Source organism: Gymnodraco acuticeps, unplaced genomic scaffold (genome assembly GCF_902827175.1).
Source record: "Gymnodraco acuticeps unplaced genomic scaffold, fGymAcu1.1, whole genome shotgun sequence".
Taxonomy (NCBI): Eukaryota; Metazoa; Chordata; class Actinopteri; order Perciformes; family Bathydraconidae; genus Gymnodraco; species Gymnodraco acuticeps.
The window spans coordinates 1,457,388-1,479,234 of record NW_022992232.1 but is presented as its reverse complement, the minus strand read 5'-3'; the positions used below and the strand labels follow the sequence as shown (position 1 = coordinate 1,479,234).

The 21,847-nt window shown below is 39.5% G+C and overlaps 1 protein-coding gene across 2 annotated transcripts in view; it reads right to left on the bottom strand.

Moving 5' to 3' along the window:
• Positions 1-1,324: 1,324 nt before the first annotated feature.
• Positions 1,325-21,847, bottom strand: part of mmd (monocyte to macrophage differentiation-associated) — a 33,701-nt gene continuing 13,178 nt past the window's right edge. The window contains exons 1-8 of one of the 2 annotated variants that reach the window (XM_034206188.1): positions 13,307-13,405; positions 12,952-12,985; positions 12,121-12,202; positions 11,368-11,528; positions 10,546-10,620; positions 10,356-10,457; positions 9,906-9,975; positions 1,840-2,127 (exon numbers count right to left, since the gene is read on the bottom strand). In XM_034206188.1, coding sequence (XP_034062079.1) covers positions 1,924-2,127; positions 9,906-9,975; positions 10,356-10,457; positions 10,546-10,620; positions 11,368-11,528; positions 12,121-12,202; positions 12,952-12,977 — 720 coding nt within the window. In that variant the 5' untranslated portion in view covers positions 12,978-12,985; positions 13,307-13,405 and the 3' untranslated portion in view covers positions 1,840-1,923. Of the gene's footprint in view, positions 2,128-9,905; positions 9,976-10,355; positions 10,458-10,545; positions 10,621-11,367; positions 11,529-12,120; positions 12,203-12,951; positions 12,986-13,306; positions 13,406-21,847 lie in introns of those variants that run through there. The other variant, XM_034206186.1, reaches the window with a different exon arrangement.

Genomic DNA, 21,847 nt, shown 5'->3' with positions numbered 1-21,847 from the left:
CTCCCATGTTTTATTTTGTGTTGCCATAAGTTAGTCTCTCTGCGTTTCTGCGCTGGGCTAATGCTAATAATGCTAATAATGCAAATGCGAGGATAATAAAATGGCGGCTTCACAAAACTCTTTGGGAGTTTTACGGGGCGTGGTTTGCAATCCGCCCAGCCAATCAGACATGGGAACCTTTTCCTCCCACGAAAGTCTCTGCTCTCTAGCAGGGACGAAAAAGGAGGTGAAAAGGTTCTCATGAACTCATTTGAGTTCCGGCTCTTTTTGGTGTGAACGCAACATTTCGGAACTATATCGGAACTAAAGTGGGAAAAGTACTGCGGTGTGAACGCGCCTATTTGGCTCATGAAACAAAGTCCCACCTCCCCTGTGTCCCCTACTTTACACACTGTGTAATGCTGTTCATCACCAGCAGGGGTGCTAAACACTTACTAACTGTGAATCCCTGAATCCCTGAAAACTGCATTAGGATACTGGTCAGAAAAAAAGAAACACATTGGTCACAGAAGTTGGTCATGTGGATAACGGTAAAAAGAAAATATAGAAAATGGAAAAACAATCCTGTCAAGCGTTGTTTCTTCCTGTGTGAACTAATAACAAGGGCTGTGTAACACCTCAATACATTTGTTGGTATGTATGAAAGGTTGGCATCATGTGTGGTCAGATGTATGCCCTTTTGTACCGAGAGTTTCTTGTTTTAAACTAATCTTGCCCGAAAACTATTTCCCTGTATGTAACAGCTGCGTGTTTTGATAATATTTGCGATCTTTGGATTCTTTTTTTGTATTGAAAAAAAAAAAGAAAACCGAATTATTACGGAGCCCCCTAGGGGACATGGAGAAGAAAAAAAAAATTATTTAAAAAAAAAAAAAAAAAAATGTTTTGCGAGATCTCGCAATACTTTTCATTTAGTACTTCCTGGTCAGTTCGGCCGCTACGGCAACACAGCAACCACAACAATGGAGTGGTTCATCGATTTTACTTTGAGCTTGGCCTTAAATATAAAGATATAACATCAGTGCTTGGCAATAGGCACGGGTTTCACACATAGACTGTATATATAAAGGGTTTCACATAAGTGAAGACACCTCAAGAGAACACTCAGAGCGAGGGGACATGCACGTTCCTCTGAGCTGAGTTATTGACAGATTCCAATTTCGCGGATCAATAACTCATGAACATAACGTTGTAAAAATACAAACAACATGACTTTACAATCATAGCAAGGTAGACAACGAGCTACAGAGTCGTTTTTATCAGAACAGTTCGATACACGCCGTCATCCGAGCTAAACATCAATAATTGGTCACAATCTGCAGCTTGAGGAGGGAGAGGAGTGCTTAGGGACCGTCTACAAACTGCAACGGGGTTTTGCGAGATCTCACAAAGGTTTTGCCAGATCTCGCAAAACATTTTATTTTTATTCAAATACATTTTTTTTCTTCTCCATGTCCCCTAGGGGGCTCCGTAAATTATACTCATTAAAAACAAAGTATGAAAAAAAGGAATCCATGTGATATTAGTTCTCCCAGCCCTGCCTAATTTTTAGCACCTCACTGGATACTCCTATTGTTCAAATAATCCGCTGAAATGATGATAAATCTCCCAGTTATGACCCCAATGTGGAATGTGACTCAAGCCATACAAAAGTCAATCAAATTGCTCAAACACTCATTGTAAAAAGTCAAAATTCACCCCCTGGCTGCCCTGTTTTCCGTTGAAGTTTTACAAAAAAAGCTTTGAATGTAGCTTTTGTTTGTCAGAAATCTGTTCTCCACGTTAGAAAACAGAAAACAATTCATGGTCATTTTTGCGTAAACTTCAGGGCTGTGGTGTCAGCTTCAGTGGGCAGTAGAGGAGTGTGCAGGCGCTTTCTTCAGAAGCAAAAGGTGGAGAAGCGGCGTCCAGCCCCGGCTGTGGTCACGACTGGAGGTGGGGGTCCGCACCGGGGGTCTTGTAGAGGTATTTCCAGATGGCGTAGTAGTGTACGGCCGCAGCCAGCGCCACGAACACGTGCCAGATGGCGTGGGCGAAGGGGATGACGCCGTCGCTCTTGAAGAAGAACACGCCGAGGACATAGATGAGGCCGCCGCACGCCAGCTCCTGCATGCCCTCCGTGTTGCTCTGTAGGAGGCAAGGACACGGGGAGATACAAGAGAAATGTTAGGCAACAACAACAACTATCCAGCTGTGTTCACAATCAATTCCGACTGGGGATAGAGTGTGTCGAGTTTAAAAAAATATATATTTGGTGTTAACTCGAAAAGTGTACCTTCCAACAAAGAAAGCAAATTCTGACAAGAAAAACTAAATGAAAGAAAAGTAAGAAATCTATTCCTAAAAGTGTTCCGTTTTTTTTAAATTTAGTATAATTTCAATATCTTATTTCTCACATGCAACACAACACAGCATGTTTGAATGTTGTATTATGCCTGTTTTTGTTATCTTTACACATCCTTTTTTGTTGACTGATGTAATCTCACCATTAGTGAACATGTGGAATGTTTTATTTCCAAGAAGTAAATAAAAATTAAATTACATAATGTGTGTTAACATTGGAACAATAGTAGTGTTAGTGCTATTTCAGGCCGCTACAGATGTAGCACTCCAGATCGGACTCACATGGGTGTGTCCCAGTCAAAAGCCCAGCGGATCCCAGTGGCTGGGGGTGTTGCCAAATTGCTAGAGGGCGTTGCCCAATTTCCCCATTTGTTCAATTACAGGATTGTTGTAGAACTTAGTCTGTTTGCAATGTTTGCAGCTCTGCAGTTGTGTTTGCTGAATACTGTAGCATTTAATCACTTATTTGTTACTGTATGGTTTTCACAAGCTACTATAATGAAAAAACATCAATATTTTAGATCAAATAAAGTATATAGTCTGCTTTATGCAGTATATTTCTTGTAATATTGTTGGGGTGTTTTTACACAGTACAGTAGATTGAAGTAAATCAACTTATATATTAAGATAAGATAAGATGGACCTTTATTAATCCCGTGGGGAAATTCAGTAGTTCAAACAGCAACAGGGTGAGAGTGAAAAACAGGACAGCACAGATTCACAGATTAATAAAATCAAAAATAAGATGAGCGATAAAAATAATAATAATGAGAAACTATGAAATAAGAAATGAATAAAACTAAAATGTAATTATCATATATTATAATGTATTGTATTATTAAGTAATATCATACATTAACCCCATTATAGCAGATGCCACATTGAATGGATGAACACATTTATGCATCAATAATTACAACAGAGTATTTCTAAATACAAGTTGTAAAAATACTTATATGTATTTAATATTAACCCTTTGGAGTCGACCGTCACGCCGGCGTGATCAGATCACATGACCTGTTCAAGCCGGTGCCGCATAAAAACAACAGTCCGGACAACATTGCCGTGTGTTTCTGTCGAAAGTACTGGCTTGAAACTATATCCCAGTCTTTGTTTCATGCAAAAAGACCCAGTAAACACGGAGATACGATGATATAAAGTTAATACATTTCAAAAGTATGAAAAATGGAAGCACATATTTGAATATCTTCGCCATATTTGATCATTTTACGAAACGGAAAATACTGGAAACTGTAGATCCTGCTCAACAGGATGTATATGTGTATTTCTGTCGAAAGTACTGGCTTGAAACTATATGCCAGTCTTTGTTTCATGCAAAAAGACCCAATAAACACGGACATACGATGATATAAAGTTAATACAGATATATTTCAGAAGTATGAATAATGGAAGCACATATTTTAATATCTTCGCCATATTTTATCATTTTACGAAACGGAAAATACTGGAAACTGTAGATTCTGCTCAACAGGATGTATTTACCAGGGAGGGGGTGAGGTAATCAGGTAAACGGAGTGATACGAAACGAGACGAAAAGAGACGGCGGGAACCGAAGAGAGACGGCGGGAAATGGAGAGAGACGAAGATATACGAAGACAGGCGGCGGGAGACGAAGAGAGACGGCGGGAGACTGCGATTGAAGTAAAGTGACAGACAAACATTGAGAATTTAGATATAGTTAGATAGATTTAGAGTTTTGAAGATTCAACTATGATGAAGAGAACTCTGAACGTGAGTCAAGCTTTAAGCTTGTTTTTTGACATGGAGGAGGAGGAACCTGTGCTGTTGCCCTCTGTGTCGTAGTTGACAGAAACCGCTTTGAAGCGTGGCACAGATAAAGACAGAAAAAAATGATTTTTGTACATAATGTGTATATATATATTTGTATTATATTTATAATAACACTCTTGCCTTATCAGAATGAAATCCCATGCTACCGCAATCAAACTTTCACATTATCATAGTGACATCCCATGTATATATTTCCAGCTTTTAAATGGTTTCGTTGTGTATGTTTGTGTTACCTATATGAAATATAATATCATTTTCAAAATCTGTTTTTACGTTTTTTTTGTGATTTTGGGTCCAAAATGTTCATATAGTATCTCAAAATGAAAGAAATAACTATCAGGTTATATAGGTGAGGTTGTCCTTAAAAAAAAGATACCAAACATTGACATGCCAAACATTTCTTAACGGGGTTTAGTAAGACAAATCAAAAGTATGTGAAAACGGCCAAATTAGCCCAGGACTCCAAAGGGTTAATAACATAATGATTACTTTCAGATGATAATACTTTTCAGGGTTAGGTCCGGTCTGACAGCGCTTAGCTCTCTGCTGCAGAGAAGATCACTGCTCTAAACAAAGTCAAACATCCTACATCGAAACGAAATAAATATAATTAATTATGATGAATACGTTAAGTCTTGTTCATTGTTTTTCACTTTTATTAAATGTTTGATATTTCCGGCACAGACCCTTTCATACCGGCAATGCGCGACAGAAGCAACATAAAGTGCGACAGTTTAAATATGCCAGTGTTAATTTCGTCAATGAAAATTATGACGAAAAATGTTCGTCAACAACCTTTTTTACATGACTAAGACGAGACTATGACGAGCTAAAAATAGATTCTTGATAACAAAAACTATGACGAAATGTATATTTAGTTTTTGTTGATGAGACGAGACGGACTAAGGTGCTAATGGTTGACTATCGGACATTCAAGACCCCCAAGTGTCTGTCAAAATGCATTTTACGTTTCTAACTTGCAATATCATTATTTCCGCTCTCTTCACTCCAGAAGAGCGATCTCCCTGTGTCTCTCTGTGTGCGGGGGATCACAGCAGGGGGGGGGGGGGGGGGGGGAGAGCTGTGGAATGTGACTCCACACATTCCGATGGCCAATTAGTTTTAAACAAAGAGTTCCCAACATACAGCATAGGAAACATGGGGGGTTGGGGCTGGTGAACGGTATGGTCCTAAGGACATAGGCGGCGCGTGAGGCTCAGGTTTGGGAAGGCTAAATAACTTTTTTTTATCTGACGCTGCCCGCCTCCGGCGTCTATAGAAAAGAGATCAACTCAGTGAAAGCACCGCCTGCTGACCAATCAGAGCTCAGTGTGCGGAGTTTAAATCTATCAAGTCATATTACAGGATAAAGGAAATACAGTTTAAACTGCCGTATGCAGAGAAGACGCCGACGTGTCGCACTTTATCATTCAGATATAATATCATAATATATCACATTTCCTTATCTGAGTCAGCTTCTCGAGCCGTATCTGGCCGTGCATCACCTACATTGTCACATACTGTATGCAGAAGTATTATTTTAAGCAACACATTAAGTTGACTAAACACTCAACTCAAATGTAATTCAAGACAGATCCACTCGTGTCTTAGATGGGGCAGTGATATCATAAAACTGTTGAAGGCTTTCAAACACTCGGTAGTTATTTTTTAACCAGTTGTTCTATATTCACCTTGCAGGTGCAACTCTGTGGCTTGTATCCTGGATTATATGTTTAAATCATGGATGTTTAACGTTCATATTTGTCTAATATTAGTTTACTTTTCATTATTGAAGTATGATTCATTCAATTCATTCTATATTTTATTCTGTAGATTGTGTACATTACTTTTCACTTTACTGCTTGTTGCACCTGGTTAGAAGCTAAACTGCATTTCGTTGTCTCAGTACCTGTAATATGTGCAATAATAATATAGTTGAATCTAATCTTGAGCAGGAACTAATGTAGGCTATTTACTTAGTAGCCTACATATCTGACATTAACGATTAAACACATTTGTGCATTCTTTATGAATGCAAACCGAGTCAAGCCGACTCCGGAGGAAATCATATTTCGTTTATTTTTAACGAAATAAATGTGATTTAATCCACATAATTTACTGTGTTAATTGTTTACTGTAGTATTGTTTAACTTGAAGGTGCCTGATGTGAACATTTCCAGAATGTATTGTCTTAACTTTTTAAATGCCTCTGTGATGTGCTGCTACCCATTTTCCCCTCGGGGACTAATAAACGAATACTATACACCTTAATTCATGTAATAACAAAATCTCAGGCCAGTAACACTCAAAGCTAAATGTGCAATACCATGCTATGTTACTATTTATTAGGGATGCTCCGATCGCCAATTTCGGGGCCGATCGCCGATCGCTGGAATTAGTATCGGCCGATACCGATCGCCGATCCGATCGAGTGGGCGGGGCCTAAATGGAAGATTTAAATCTTCCATTTAAAGTGATGTTTAAACTCAGTTAATGGGGCTCATTCACTGGAGCTTCCACAAACAACAATCAACTTAATTATTAAATTCAAATTATGTGCATTATTCAAGTTTACATTCACTTTGGATAATAACACGGGAGAAATTAGCGGAAGCGCTCTCTTTTCCTCTCTCCCTCTCTCTCTCCTGACAGCCTGTCAGTATTTCATGCAGCTCACTGATCAAGTAATGAGTGACCCGACAATGAAGAATACATATATTTATAATAACTAGTTTAGCTTGTTCCAGAGGTAGATAAAATAGCTAAGTGTGTTAGGTCTAACTCTTACGGTACGTCCACACAGCAGCTTTTCAAAAATCTTGGAGCTGGGCGTGTCTGAAAGCTTGGGGATTTTTTGCGAGCAACGCGACCAACAACCAATCACATGAATCTCCCGCCCCCGACATACAAAGCAAAAAAACCCGGGGATTTTATGCGAGCAATATATATATATAAACTCCCCAAACAGGCGAAAACCTACCAGTTTCACCCACTGTCTCTGCCACCTCCCTCCATGCCTGGTTCCTCCGGTTTGTATCCCGTTAATAGTTCTGGTCGTAAAGAACCGGGTGATTTGCTACCGTAATTTCTCGTTTGGAATATGAGGAAATGAACTGCGGTCTGGTTCTCCCTGTGTGTGTGTTTCGCTGCGCTTACCTGTCCGGCGGGCGGAGCTGCAGGATTTCTGCTTCACACACGTTGCATACCGCTATTTTACTGTCTTTTTCGGACACCTTAAAAGAATGCCAGACCGGTGAAGCCATTTTGACGAGCTTGTTTTGCCGCACACAGAGAAAAGTGTCATGTATTTTACGTCATGCGATCGGCTCTCGCGATCGGCATGTTTAGAGAGCACCGATCGATCGGTAGAGAGTGAGTATCGGCCGATCTCGATCGGTGACCGATCGATCGGAGCATCCCTACTATTTATAATGTTATTGTTGTTACAACAGAAGATGTTTTTCTTTAAATTGAAGTTAAATGCATCAATCTGGTGCACTGAGGGCAAAATTAAGAGATTTGTGGATACAGCTCTCAACACTCATATGAAACAGAACTGTTCTTATAATGTAATGTGAAGGTATTCAATTACTATGCATATTTTATTGTGTAAACACACAGCTGATCACCTGAGAGCTGCCGTTTAATTTTTTTTAAAACGACGGTCTGATTTCAACAACTCAATGTGTGATTATTATAGCAGTAATATTAGACACTAATAATACAGTAAACTATTAACACTGTCCATATTATTGTTTGCCCGTGGGTTTAGGATTATCGGTAGTGAGACCCGTGCTGCATTTTCCTCCGGTCGGATGTGATATAAAAACAAAGCGATTATTTTTGTTGTTGTAAACTCACGTGGATTAAACTACATGTATTAGTGCATTCATTTCAATTTGCGAACATATGATACATTAAATCAGGGGTGGGGAACCTTTTTCCTCTCAAGGGCCATTTCAATTTTTTCAACATCCTCCGAGGGCCGCACAAATTATTGACCTCTGCTTAAAAATCACAGCCCATTTCATTTGGCCTTTCTTTCATTCTGTGCAAAGAAAAAGCAACCTCTTAATCCAGATATCTCACCATGACTTGCGCATGCATGCACGTGCACGGTTGTGGCATGATCACCAAACAGAAAGATATGGACACAAGATGTGTGCAAATGTATTTAGTTTCCTATCCATGTGGACATGATTTAAGTGGGGGGGGGACCTAACCTCCGGGGGGCATGCTCCCCCGGGAAGATTTATTTTTAAATGTTGAAGTGAAAAGCATCAATCTGGTGCACTTTGAGAGCAACATTAAGAGATCTATGGAAACATCTCTCAACACCCATTTGAAACAGAACTGGAAGCATATTTACTTTTTCTTTATGGATATTTTACAAATCACTCCTTTCAAACTGTATTCTTGTTTATTAATAACAACTGTCATATAGTATTTTATACCTGTTTACTTTATTCTCTTATTTTTTTATAACTATAATGATCATATAAAGAGGTGCCTTTACCTCACTGGTTGTGGAAAAAGCTTCCTATATTCGTTAGCATAGCTAGCTAACCAGATGCTAATAACAACAAAGTTATTGACTGTATGCTCAGTATGACAGATGAACAGATCGCCACTGGGCTTTCAACTAAAGACACAGACACGCAGAAACTGCAGCATGTGTACGGACCGGTACGGATTTATGGGTACTGCCATTTTTTGAAGTCCCGGAGCGGCGTTCTGGTGCTCTCCGTCAGAATTGCACCCCCGTCAGACGAGACATATACCACGTGATGACACGTTAGGCTCGTGTTGTGTTCAAGGACCATGACCGTTGCCAGGAAAAACAGGCACTCGCTTGTTTCATTATTTTGCGGTCGAGATTTCTTTAATTTTTTTCTTTTTTGCGTGTGTTTATAAATTACCTCGAGGGCCGTACCAAATGGTCTCCCAGGCCGTATACGGCCCGGGAGACCATCCTGCATTAAATGATCGTGAGGATGATGATTGAAAATCGTTTGTTTGAGCCTGGATGCATTTCCTGATCTAAAAACATAGCGATGGTTTTGTACCTACGCCAACGTGAATTAAACATTATTTTGTTAAATAAAAACATGGAGATGTTTAGTAAATGATTACATGACTCTTATTTAGCACAGAATATGATCCTATCCGTGACATATGGATCTTAACAAATATCTGCTATATCAGATACCTGTAGATCAGCTGTTTATTTCACATGGGTTCCAGTGTGGCAGCTTTTCACGGCTCCCCCTGGTGGATCCATGATCCATTGCAGCTGGTTTCATTATAATTAAATGTATTTATCAAGGGGGCGTTTCAAGTTCTGCAGGGGGTTTTCCTTTTCAGCAGGGGCCCACCCCGTGCAGATCACGGACCCACACGGGTAGGCGCCTGAAATGAAGCGCTACATCTGTATATCCATGGAAACCACAGGAGGGCAGCAGTAAAGAGTTGATATGTTGACAAATGTTATCATGCATTACAAATCCTGCAAAAACCCCATAGAACCAATATTAAAATCCCTACAAATGTTTTTTTCCTACACATTTATTGCCACAACGTGCTGCAAAAGAAAGCTTATGCATGCTTACATCACTATATGAATGGATAACAATGTGTTTATTCACCATACTAATGAAATAAAAAAACCGTGTTCAAGTGGTATAGAACGATTCAGCACATGGAAATGAACGGAATGGGACTGTAAATGTATTTATGAATAGTGATATTACCATCGATGTCACAACTGATGCAGGGAAGAAACCCATCATCAAGTAGAAGGCCAGCTCAACAACTTTATACCTGTGGAGACAAACAACATTTCACGGACTCTGTGGATGGGGCAAGACAAATAGACTGCAACAAATCTTCGTACAAGCCTCAAAAATATCTGCTGCTAGCGGCTTAGCCAGAGCCAGGTATAATGTCTGCTAAATCTTTGTTTTGACAGCTTCCTGCATGGGGCTACGCTGAGGGCATGAAACACGTTAACACTACATTTTGTAACCAAGATGAGACATTTTGAAGCACTGAGGTGTAATATGTTTCTTAATGCTCTTAATGTCTTTCATTTTTGTAAAGCACTTTGAGTTGCCTTGTGTTGAAAGGTGCTTTATAAATAAACTTGCCTATGTTCAGTGGTAGTTCCGACTTTTAAATTCACATTATCACCTCAAACTCACTTTTCATGGTAGTTGAAGACGTATATGGTTCCAGCAGCAGCCATGAGCCACACAAACCATCGCATGTGTGCTGCGAGGGGGCCCAATTCACGCAGGTTCAACCTGAGGAGAGAGGAGAAGTAAGATCTATAACAAGCCTTCATCTTCATGCAAGCCCTCTGAGTGTAACTGTCCTCTGTGTGACACTCACCAGGGTGTGTAGGAGGCAGCGATGAACAGGTAGATGACCACTCTGTCACACATGTGGAAACACTGTTCCATTGACCTGAAACAAACAATAAACAGGTGATTTGTTTATTTCAAGGTCACAGATATGCAAAGCAGACACATCGTTTGCAGGAGGGAAACCACTTGTCACAGGAAGTGATATCATGTTTCCATCCAAAGGGAAATCTAAATTAAGACTTGACATTGTAAGAAAAGCAGGTGTTGTTGAGTCCGGCTGGGGAATCATTATTAACACTGTTGGCACTTTTCTTTGAACAAATAGTTCCTAATGGAAACAAAACATTACCAATTTTCAAAATCGTTTCATTGACTTTGTGTCTCTGCTTGGGTTTGGACACCATTTGGCAACATCGCTCTTTTCTTGTGCAAATGATAGAAAACCATGTTTGAATCTCTTCAGGGAAGCTGCTGAAAAGTACTGTTATGTTACTGGTATTGGTAATAACGTGTCTGTGCTCTAACACTTCTGAAACTATAGTAAGAAATAAACATATAACTAACACCCAGGGTTTCTGTAGCACGTAAGATCAAAATAAGGAAACAAAAGTATGACTTCAAAGGTTATGCAAAAGGTTGCAAATGAAACTTGACACCAACATACCAGCATGGTGAAAAGGAATGTAAAGAGATAAGGAAAGGACTGACTGTGTCCCTCGCTCTTTTGTCTTTGTCCTCTTGCATTTTGTGACGTGTCTTTTACGACAGTGTGTTCTGCGACAGTGTGTTCTGCTACGTGTCTTGGTTCTTTGCCATTATGGTGGGTTGTCATGGTGCTCCTTCTCACCTCATGTGGCTCTTCTTCCAGGTGATGATGTGAAACACAGTGGAGACCAGGAAGAGGGCGCACAGGCCCATGCCGTACACCCAGGCAGTGACCTTCTCCCAGCCGTTGTCCGACAGACGGTGCAGAAACGCCATGCCCACAAAGGCCGGCACGATGAGGAGCTACGGAGACGAAATGAAACTATTTCAATAATATACATACATAAAAACACAATACCAGACTAAGGGACAGCTTCATCCCACAGGCCATAAGACTGTTAAACACCTGCACTTTTGAAAGAACATCCATAACATTCATCTGTTCGCAACTTACTAATTATTTATCTAATATATCATATTCCAATTACTTGTATATAAATTATTCTTGCACTATTTCTATTCTATTTGTATTTAGTTGCACTATTGTATCCATTTGAGGAGCCTGTGACCTAAGAGTTTCATTGACATAACTACACTGTAGCTATGTACACATGACAATAAAAGCCTTGAATGGAAACTACCTTAAAAGAAGCACTAGATAAATGAGGATGAATCAAGGTAAATAAATAGGTATAACATACAATGTTTGCATGGCATCAAAAGTTGCTGTCCTTACTGATTGAGATATTTTATGGCATTAGGGACAAACTATGTTTTTCTTTGCACATGGGATTTGAAGGCTACTGTGATATTTTTAGAGCGATCATTTTTATTTGAGATGACGTCATTATCATCCTCTTCCCTAGAAAATAAAAGATTAGTCCCATCCACTCACTGCATGGGTGTAGCAGTTTGCAGCATGCTCATAGCAGGTGGGCTGGTAGCGGCAGTTAGCAGAGGCCCGTCTGTTCATGAACCTGAAACACACACATAAACAACACAACAAATAAACAACAGTGGTAATTTGATCAAGCATCAAATTGGAGGATACCTTTAAAACAGTGCTCAGTAGTATAAAGGAAAATGCTTTAGGGTTGACTTATTAGACATAATGTGAGCTCTCAAGAAGGGAGATAGGAACGAAAATAAATAAAATGGCTGTAATATTAATATAGAAACCATACACAGATAGTTATATGTTGTACCTGTTCTAAGTGACAGACCATGACATCCTTATTGTCTGATTTTAACCTGCTTGAGATGTAATGACTTAACTAATAATATATAACTATGGCTAAGACTACTACTTGTTTTGACGACTTTATTAAATGTATGGCCATTTCACAAAATACTGATTATTGTGCTATACATAACAATTGCCATTCACATTTAAATGTTTATTAAAGTGTACTGTCTGTACTGATCAAACACCAAAATATACCCAATTTCAGTGATTAACACCGAAATCAAAATGAGTTGAAAGTGAATCATTATTATAATTGCATTCATTTTAAATGACTTTGTCCCCATTATGACACAGCTATACAGGAACTTTAACCAACATGTTAACCTGAAAGGAAAGCATGTTTAGGCTGCTAACGGTCAGGATGAATGAGGCAACGTTAACCAACCACACTTGGCATTATTAAAGGCAAATATTATTAGCAATTCTTAGCTTGACAGCCCAAAACATTATTTTAACAGTGATATATTTTGATTTACAAACCTCTGAAAGCTGTTCACTCTCTTCATTGCAATGCCTTATTCACCAGAGGAAGCAAAGAAACAAAATCAGCAAACAAAAGACCTACAAAGCCCCGCTCCACAAAGGGAAGAATAAAACAATAAACTGTCTTGACAAGCCAAAGGAAACGGAAGACCTAGCATTAGCTTGTGGCTAACGTTATGCTACTCATTAGCTAACTTTCTCTACAGCTACAAGGCATCGGCAGCATCAATACTACGACTACAAAGGCACCGTTTTAGTCTTTTCCTTAATACCATTCTGTTAAAAATACTGGCTTACTGCCTCGTCTTTAAGCTAGAAATATCCATAAGCACCAGCAGAAGCCAGAACAAACCGAAAAGACCCCTGCAAGCAAGCAGCTCCGCCGGTCATTGACAGGCTGTGCGCTCAACAAAAAACATAATTTCTTTTTGTGCCTCGCCGCCCAAACAGTGGCGAGACATTTAGTGGCAGTGGTTTAAGCCAATGAGCATCGAGTCCACCGGCAAAGTGGCCAATCAGGTCTTAGGTAGGCGGGGTCCAGAATAGGAACATCAAAGACACATTCACATTCAAAGAAATATGCAAATATAAAAATGCACAATGTTTATGTGAAATGGAAAATAAGAAATATAGAAATACTGTATAATGTTGATATATTTGTCGTGTCTGTGTGTTGCTGTAAGTGATTTAATATGTGTTGTGATAATAAGTGACCAATTTGTGATTGTATTTAAATGTTTGAAGACTTTTCACCCCCCCCCCCCCCCCCCCCCCTTTACAAATGGGTTGTACATTTGTAATTAATGGTGTCATGGTGTATACATCCTTTACTTCATAGATTAGATATAAATACTTCAATTAAAGTAGTCCTGTCTATACATTTATAACTGCAGAGATGAAGGATTACTGTAACAAAACACTTAATAATTACTTATTTAAAAATTGCTGAATTAATAGCTTTTTCGAGAGCTAGAAACCAACTATGACTCCATTTTATTATTTTAGAAAAATGTAATGGCAATTGACTTTGACTTTATACAAGGTTTGTAAAGGAGGAGGAACACTTGTTGACCTACAAAGTTGACTTAATAGGAGGTGGTACAGTACTAGACAGCATTGCATAAAAAGCTCCAAAATGTCAGCTTGCGAAGTTTATTTGGAAATTAAAAAAATAAAATAGAAACCTGTCACATGATAACATAAATTATATTGTAGAGAGGCCATTAATAGCCTGGTTAGCAACGCTGAGTGTGTGGTTAAACAGAATGACATTTTGTTTGAGTGTAGGAATGCAATAGTGAAACAAGTTGTGTTACTAAGTACTTTCATATAAACTGACAATCTCTCACATTTTTAGATAAAACAATTGTGTTTAGATGTTTATCAACTCAACTTTTCACAATCTGAATCTGACAATCCTGGAATTGTTCGTAAAATGTGTACAGATACCAAAAATGCTCTTGTTAAGCAAGTTCCTCTCTGTTGGAGGATTCAATGCATGCATACCACACTGATTGCGTTAACATCCACCGTAGCTTAAGCCTTAACAACTTACAGTAACTATTTGACATATTTTTTACAGAAAGATACCAAAGTCAGAAGTCTCTTCAGCATGAGTTATTGCAGCAGAAGCCCAATGTTGCAGCAAGTGACAGAACCAGACAGTGAACTGTACACACACAGGCTGTAACAGCAGCACAGTTACATAACAGCACAGTAACTTGATCAGTGGCTCTTAGATATAACAGAGGCTTTATGTAAGACCAAAGTGCAATCCTCAGGCTTAATGAAGTTCATGCAGTACACTCTGCTATTGAATGCTGCTACACACAACAAGACACCAAATGAAGCCTTAGTATATTTTGTCTTACAAATGTTATCCTATGGGCACTTTAAGAATGTTTTTCTGTCAGCAGATACAGATAGCCACTTTCTCTTGAAATGTAACTGAAAAAGATACGTCTAAAACAAGTTCATAGCAGAATGGTGATTTAGCTTTTTAAATAATCTGGGCCTTTGTGGTACACATAGTCTGTACCAGTGAAAACAAACAATGGGATTGATCCAGGCAAAGAGAAAAAGCTCATTGTGTAGTTTTAAAAAGGACATTAGCACTGACAACAGGGGCATGTGAGAGGCCATATGTCAGGGGACAGAGTCTCCTTGTTTCTCGCTACAGTCTGCTTTATCCGCACGCTGCTTCGCTAACACCTCTAATGTGATACAGACCTGAGAGCTGCAGGCTGGCAGCGTGTCAGCGGCTCAGAGACCTTCCTGTGCTGGCCGTAAAACTTTATAAAAAAATGTTTAACATTGTGAGATACGATTTTGGCCTTGGTGGTGGTCTGTGCTCTCCTATTTCCTTTTTGGGTTTTGGTCATTGTTAGAATAGAGTACTCTAAAAGACCTGCACTTCCATTACACTTTACTTCTCAAGACTTGTAGCATGTTCAGATTAAGCCTAATAGGTAATGCATCGATTTAGCAATGCCCTCCTATGACATAGTCAGTGTATAATGGGCTGAACATTTTACAAAATCGTTATAGCAGAACCAAAGATATCTTCTTTTTCATTTCATGCATTCTTTATCAAAACATGGTTACTAAATCAGTCACAATGCCTCTCAACCACCGGCAGTTGGTGGGGGGATTTGGGTGTTATGCTAGTGGCGGCTAATGTAGCCTCAAGCAACAGATTTCATGCTGAGGAAAGAAGCAAGCCACAGAGGTCTAAAGTCTTGAGCCTAACCAGCACTGACTCAATTGACATAAATTGAGGAAATGTAGGGGAGAGTGGGCAAGATAGAGACAATTTCTACTTATGTTGTCCTCTTGGCAAGGAACATAGATAGAAGTCAAATGACAACAACAACCTTTATCGAAATGATGCATCTCACAAAGGGCCATGAAAATATGACTTCTTAAATTAAAGTGGTCTTGTCGCTTAACTTGCCCCATATAAGGGGTAAATTGAGCCATCTAGGGGTTTATTCAATAATTGACTTTTTCAAGTTCAAACCTGAGTTGGTTGCTACAGGAATGTTGTTTCTGTCTGCTAATTCAAAAGCCAGTTCACAGCATTTCTTCCGAGTAAGGCCATGGAACTGGTCAGACAGTTTTTTGATCTGCAAGTTCCTTCTCTCTCCTGCGTGAAGACCCTATTTGCCTCTGCTGTTCAACTGTACCATACTTTTTTCACTTCCTTTTCCATTTTCCTTTTCTGTATCTACACAGGGTTGACCTGTCCATATTTCTGTCTTTTGCCACTGCTCTGATGGATTTTCCACCCTTGCCATCAGTGGCTGCTCTCTCCATTGTATCATACGCTTAACCCTCAAAACATTTGCGTTGCGTTGAACATTTACTTTGACAAGCAAAACATTTACCACTTTACCATGTGCTTCCCTTCATCACAGCCAAATAGAACAACACAGTTCCCTAGATAAATGGGGTGGGTCCACTTACCCACTGGCTCATTTTACCCCAATCTCCCCTATCAGAATTCCAACTAGACATGTGACCATAATATATGTGTATATATATAATCCTATTTTGGCCCAATCCCTAAGTCAATCTTCTCTCTATATTCAATGGTAACCGGGAACAAGTCTTGCCAGTTTTGTGGGGCTTGTTAGAACATGGCAAATAACAACTGTATCCTTCTGAACGTCACCTCGCCCTATTCAGTTACGTTACTTAAAACCAGTATAAAGGGAACGTTTAAGCTTTAATTTCAGTGCAATCTCATACTACTTCACTGTTTACCTGCAGAACAAATGTCCCCTTTCCGTTCAACAGTCAATATAAAAACTGATGCACTGTGTTTGGAATTGGAGTTATTCTTGCAATGTGCCATCACCCTGTCTGGTACAGTAGAGTAGGCTACACTACCGTACTGCAGCACTGCCTTCACAGACTGTTTACAGTTTGGTTAAGGGGCTGTGGCTTTGTTACTACGTTAACTTTTGTAATTTACTGCCTAGATTCACCAAACTCACTTTTCTTTACTCTGACTACCTGGCACAATCCAATATGTTCTTTCATTGCGTTTAGGGTTAGGGTTGGTATCACATATCACCTATAACCTACTTGTTTGCAACTGCCTTTTTAAGACACTTAAAATCGTAACACTTATTTACTAAGGTATTTACTTATGTATTTGATGCCGTAAAACCAAAATATCTTTGAAATATCTTCTGCTAAACCACCAACCATATCTCAGGCTTCTTTAAATTGCCATGCCATACCCTTCCACCACATTTCATTAAAATCTTGCAGGTAGTTCTTCCATAAACATTCTGACCAACAGACATACAAACAAAAAACCTAACCTCCTTGTCAGAAGTAATAGAGTGGCAGAGATGACATGTTTTTGTAGGCTAACCCAGAAGTTAGCATAGCAAGGGTTCCCTCGGAAAAACGTCTATGGGATTCTTCTGACCGCTAAGTTAAAAATGATTGTTCAGCGTGATGACGTTGAGTAGTTTATTTAGTCACTTGTTAGCAACTGACGTTTTAAAACACATAGAAACTTTAGACCTTTAGTTGTAAAGGTAATAATCTTTCTGATCCTAACTTTATTTTAAACTTGAACATTGCATCAGCAGGCCTTCTGTAGACCCATTCCCAAACCGCCCCACACACCCTACCCCTCCGTTTGCGCGTTCACGCGGAGGGTCCGCCATATTGAGGGCTGTTCCAAAGCAACGAGTGTGGAGCGGTGTGGAGGGGGAGTGGGCTATCAAGCCCTCAAACAGCGAGTCTGCAGCGGTGCTGACTTGAGACCGGTCTCTACCTGACCGGAGTCACGCTGTGTGTGTCCGTCAGGAAACACGCTGTTTACAAGTAGTTCAAGCAAACATCCACTGATAAATTGCGATGTTAACAACCTCATGATGACCTCATATGTTTTTAACTTAGGATCATACCTGTGTTTAGTCTAGAAAAAGGTAAATGTGTGCATTTTATTATAAAGTTGTGTATATTTACAGACCGTTGCAAAAACTAAGAAGCTTATAAACATCAGGTTTAAAACTAAAAGAGCTTTGAAACACAATGAAAGATGTTTGGAGTTTTATTTGAGTTATTCATTTAAACTTTTTGTCTAAGAGATGCTGATTTGAAACCGTTGTTACATACAGTTACGGCATTTCCTGTTTCTGCCGGAGAGAGGGGAGGCCGTCCCAAAGCTTGCTGCTGTATTTACTCCCTCCATCTGACAGGAGGGAGCCTCGTTGAGCTGCGAGTGTGGCTGCAGACGGAGTTCACTCCATCACGGAGGGGTAGGGTCGAGGGAGTGGTTTGGGATTGGGCCTTAGGGCCCTTCTCACTTCTCTTATTCCTCGCTCCTCGGTCTCGGTCTCACCGGAAGTTGATTTGTCTGCGCCATCTTGAGTAGCATCCCAATGGCCTTATTTTTGCCGGAGGAGCGAGGAGCGATAATGGAGGAGCTATAACCGAGGAACCACCAGACCATCCTTTGATGAAATCCTCAGACACTCGCCCCACCCCTTACTGTGTATCGCTCACTGATTGGACGATGCAGTGCTGATCTCATGCTTCTTGACATGAGAGCAGTTTCCCAGCGGAGTGAAGAAAATACATGAACCTCACGGGAGTAACTCCTCAGTTTATACTGTGTTTTGTTTCAATTCATGTATCATTTAGTTACAAATATGTGATATATCTGAACAACAAAGTGGTCAAAAATCATTTTCTTCATTTATTGGAAACATTTTCATGATCGCTTTTTTCGTTTATACATTTTAAGAATGGCGTTTATCTTTTTTGAGAATTAGTTCTTATTTTATTTAATGTATTTGGGTCTACAACAGATGATACAAATGTTTGTGTCAGTAAATGTGTACTAACAGAGGCGGGGGGGTGTGTGGAAATAACGGGGACAGAGCTGCTGTCAGACGATCAGCTGTGCAGCGTCATCACAAACGGACGTCGCTTCACGTGACGCTCCGGAGGAAAGGACGTCCCATTGCTCTTAAAACTCATTTCCCTGCTTCTCGTGGTTTCCTTCCTGTTAGATGGAGGGAGTAAATACAGCAGCAAGCTTTGGGACGGCCTCCCCTCTCTCCGGCAGAAACAGGAAATGCCGTAACTGTATGTAACAACGGTTTCAAATCAGCATCTCTTAGACAAAAAGTTTAAATGAATAACTCAAATAAAACTCCAAACATCTTTCATTGTGTTTCAAAGCTCTTTTAGTTTTAAACCTGATGTTTATAAGCTTCTTAGTTTTTGCAACGGTCTGTAAATGTACACAACTTTATAATAAAATGCACACATTTACCTTTTTCTAGACTAAACACAGGTACGATCCTAAATTAAAAACAAAGTGAGGTTATCATGAGGTTGTTAACATCGCAATTTATCAGTGGATGTTTGCTGGAACTACTTGTTAACAGCTTGTTTCCTGACGGACACACAGAGCGTGACTCCGGTCAGGTAGAGACCGGTCTCAAGTCAGCACCGCTGCAGAGTCGCTGTTTGTGGGCTTGATAGCCCACTCCCCCTCCACACCGCTCCACACTCGTTGCTTTGGAACAGCCCTCAATATGGCGGACCCTCCGCGTGAACGCGCAAACGTAGGGGTAGGGTGTAGGGGGCGGTTTGGGAATGGGTGGTCTTCTTCTTCTTCTTCTTCTTCTTCTTCTTCTTCTTCTTCTTCTTCTTCTTCTTCTTCTTCTTCTTCTTCTTCTTCTTCTTCTTCTTCTTCTTCTTCTTCTTCTTCTTCTTCTTCTTCTTCTTCTTCTTCTTCTTCTTCTTCTTCTATTGTTTTATGTCGGTTGGCAAACAACTTTCAGGTACATTTACCGCCACCTTCTGGAATGGAGTGTGGATCAGCACAGTGTTAAACTAAGTTCTTAATATAATTCCCGTCCTATTTAAAAACCTAAATACTGCCATGTATACTAAATCCCCTGAACTCCTTCTCAAAATCTCTACTATATTTAATTATGTTTGATTTCTGTTCAGTGCTTCCTTTAGTATTATACATTCTTGATGGTATTTGGGACATTGCAAAAAAAAAAGTGCTCCACTGTTTCATAATGACAACAATATTCACATTTGCCTGCTGCATGTTTTTTCATAATGAATAATGTGTTATTTAGCCCTTTGTGACCAAATCTCAATCTTGAAATGATGTCCTCCCCTTTTTTACTTCTGTTGACTTCGTCCTGCCATTTCTTTTTAACTTGGGATTTGATGTTGCTTTTGATCTCAAGGCCTTCTGTAATCATCCCAGAACTTCCTCCACCTGCTCATCCCTGCACACCTGTGCCCCATCAAGCCTCAGCACATAACCATCAGCCACCTGCCTGACCACAGATGGCATGCTGTCCTCAAAGACTGGTCCAGCTTTTTTCCCTGCTACTATTTTCTGTTTACTTGCCCAATCTAACCTGTTTAGGCTGAATCCAAGCCAGTCATTGATCATTGTTTCAAGTAAAGTTCCTTTATTTCAACCTTATATTGGTTATTATTTGAAATGCCTAGACATTTTCTATTTCAGGATATAAATCCTTTTTTCCCCACAGTTTTTAAAAAGGTAACTGAAGGAGCCTGCACTACATCCACTGTTTGTGAATTTGGAAGTGAACTGCAGTATATAAAAATGTGATGATGCGTCCAATATAGTTGAAAGAAAATCATGAAAATAAATATGGAAAACATGCCAAGAACATATCAAAACTGGAACTGTTTGTGATTCATGCCAAAGTTAAAATTGACACAATGATGGCAAAAGTTCAATATGTTCCCCGATGAAGTATAGGCAGTTTTGTATTCCTACGAAGAAAAACAAAAAAAATCCTCGGACAAAATAAAGCAGTTTAAAAATAAAGGAAAATAATTAAACTAAATCAAGAGCAAATGGTGGAGAAAAAGTATGAACATTTAAATAATTATAACGATAAAAATGAGGTTAGCTTATAAAAAATTGTGTTAAAAAGAACAGGACAAGTTCAACGCTAGTTCTTAAATAAAAGTAATTATTTTGATGTCCTTCAGGGTATTTTGCATTGTTGGTTGTAGTGAGAAGTTGGGGTGCCGGACCGGTACTGCATTTGGTAACTCCACTGCAACGATTTAGAAAACAAATATTATATAATTAGCCTTAAGCATTCTATCCTCACCCGACCTGCTCCCAGTGCCATAAATATAAAGCCCTCAGCTGCTCAGACACCTGACTGCAGCAAATGTGTGTTAATATTGTATCTTCCAAAGGGCTTGTCAGGACAGGCATATAGGTGGGAGACACCTTAGAATAGAAGAGGCTTTGTGTACGTCACACAGGGTTAAACAGCTTTATAATTGGTTTACTGATTCATCTTCAGATGCATGACCCATAGTTGACCTCAAGTGTTGGATCTAAGGAAATACATGTGGAGATATCTGTTCTCCCATGAAGTTTAGACAATAAACACTCTGCTTGTAAATTTATTTAAATTTCCTTTAAAAGACAGTGCCATATACTGTATACTGCATGAGAGCATTTTAAAAGTCTTTTTTTACGATTACAACTAAATATATTCAAGCTGACTGAACGTCAAAATATAAAACCCTTTCCACAATTATATATCAACTGTAAGTTAAATTAAGATCGGATAAGTTTTACTTTTACACATTTTAAACATCTCCGTTTTAATTCATGTCTACCCCAAATTGAAAATCGAAGGCTGCAGTCGAATAGTCCAAAAATCATCCCCTATCGTCTATTCCTATCGTCTGTGTGAAACGTCACAGGGTTAAGGGTTAGTGGATAGGAGAATTCAAAAGGATTTAGGGGAAGAGACTACAAGTGTTTCTCATTCTCGAGTAAAGCTGCTCCAGAGCCACTATTTCAAGCATACTACGGCCCAATCCCAAACCACTCCCT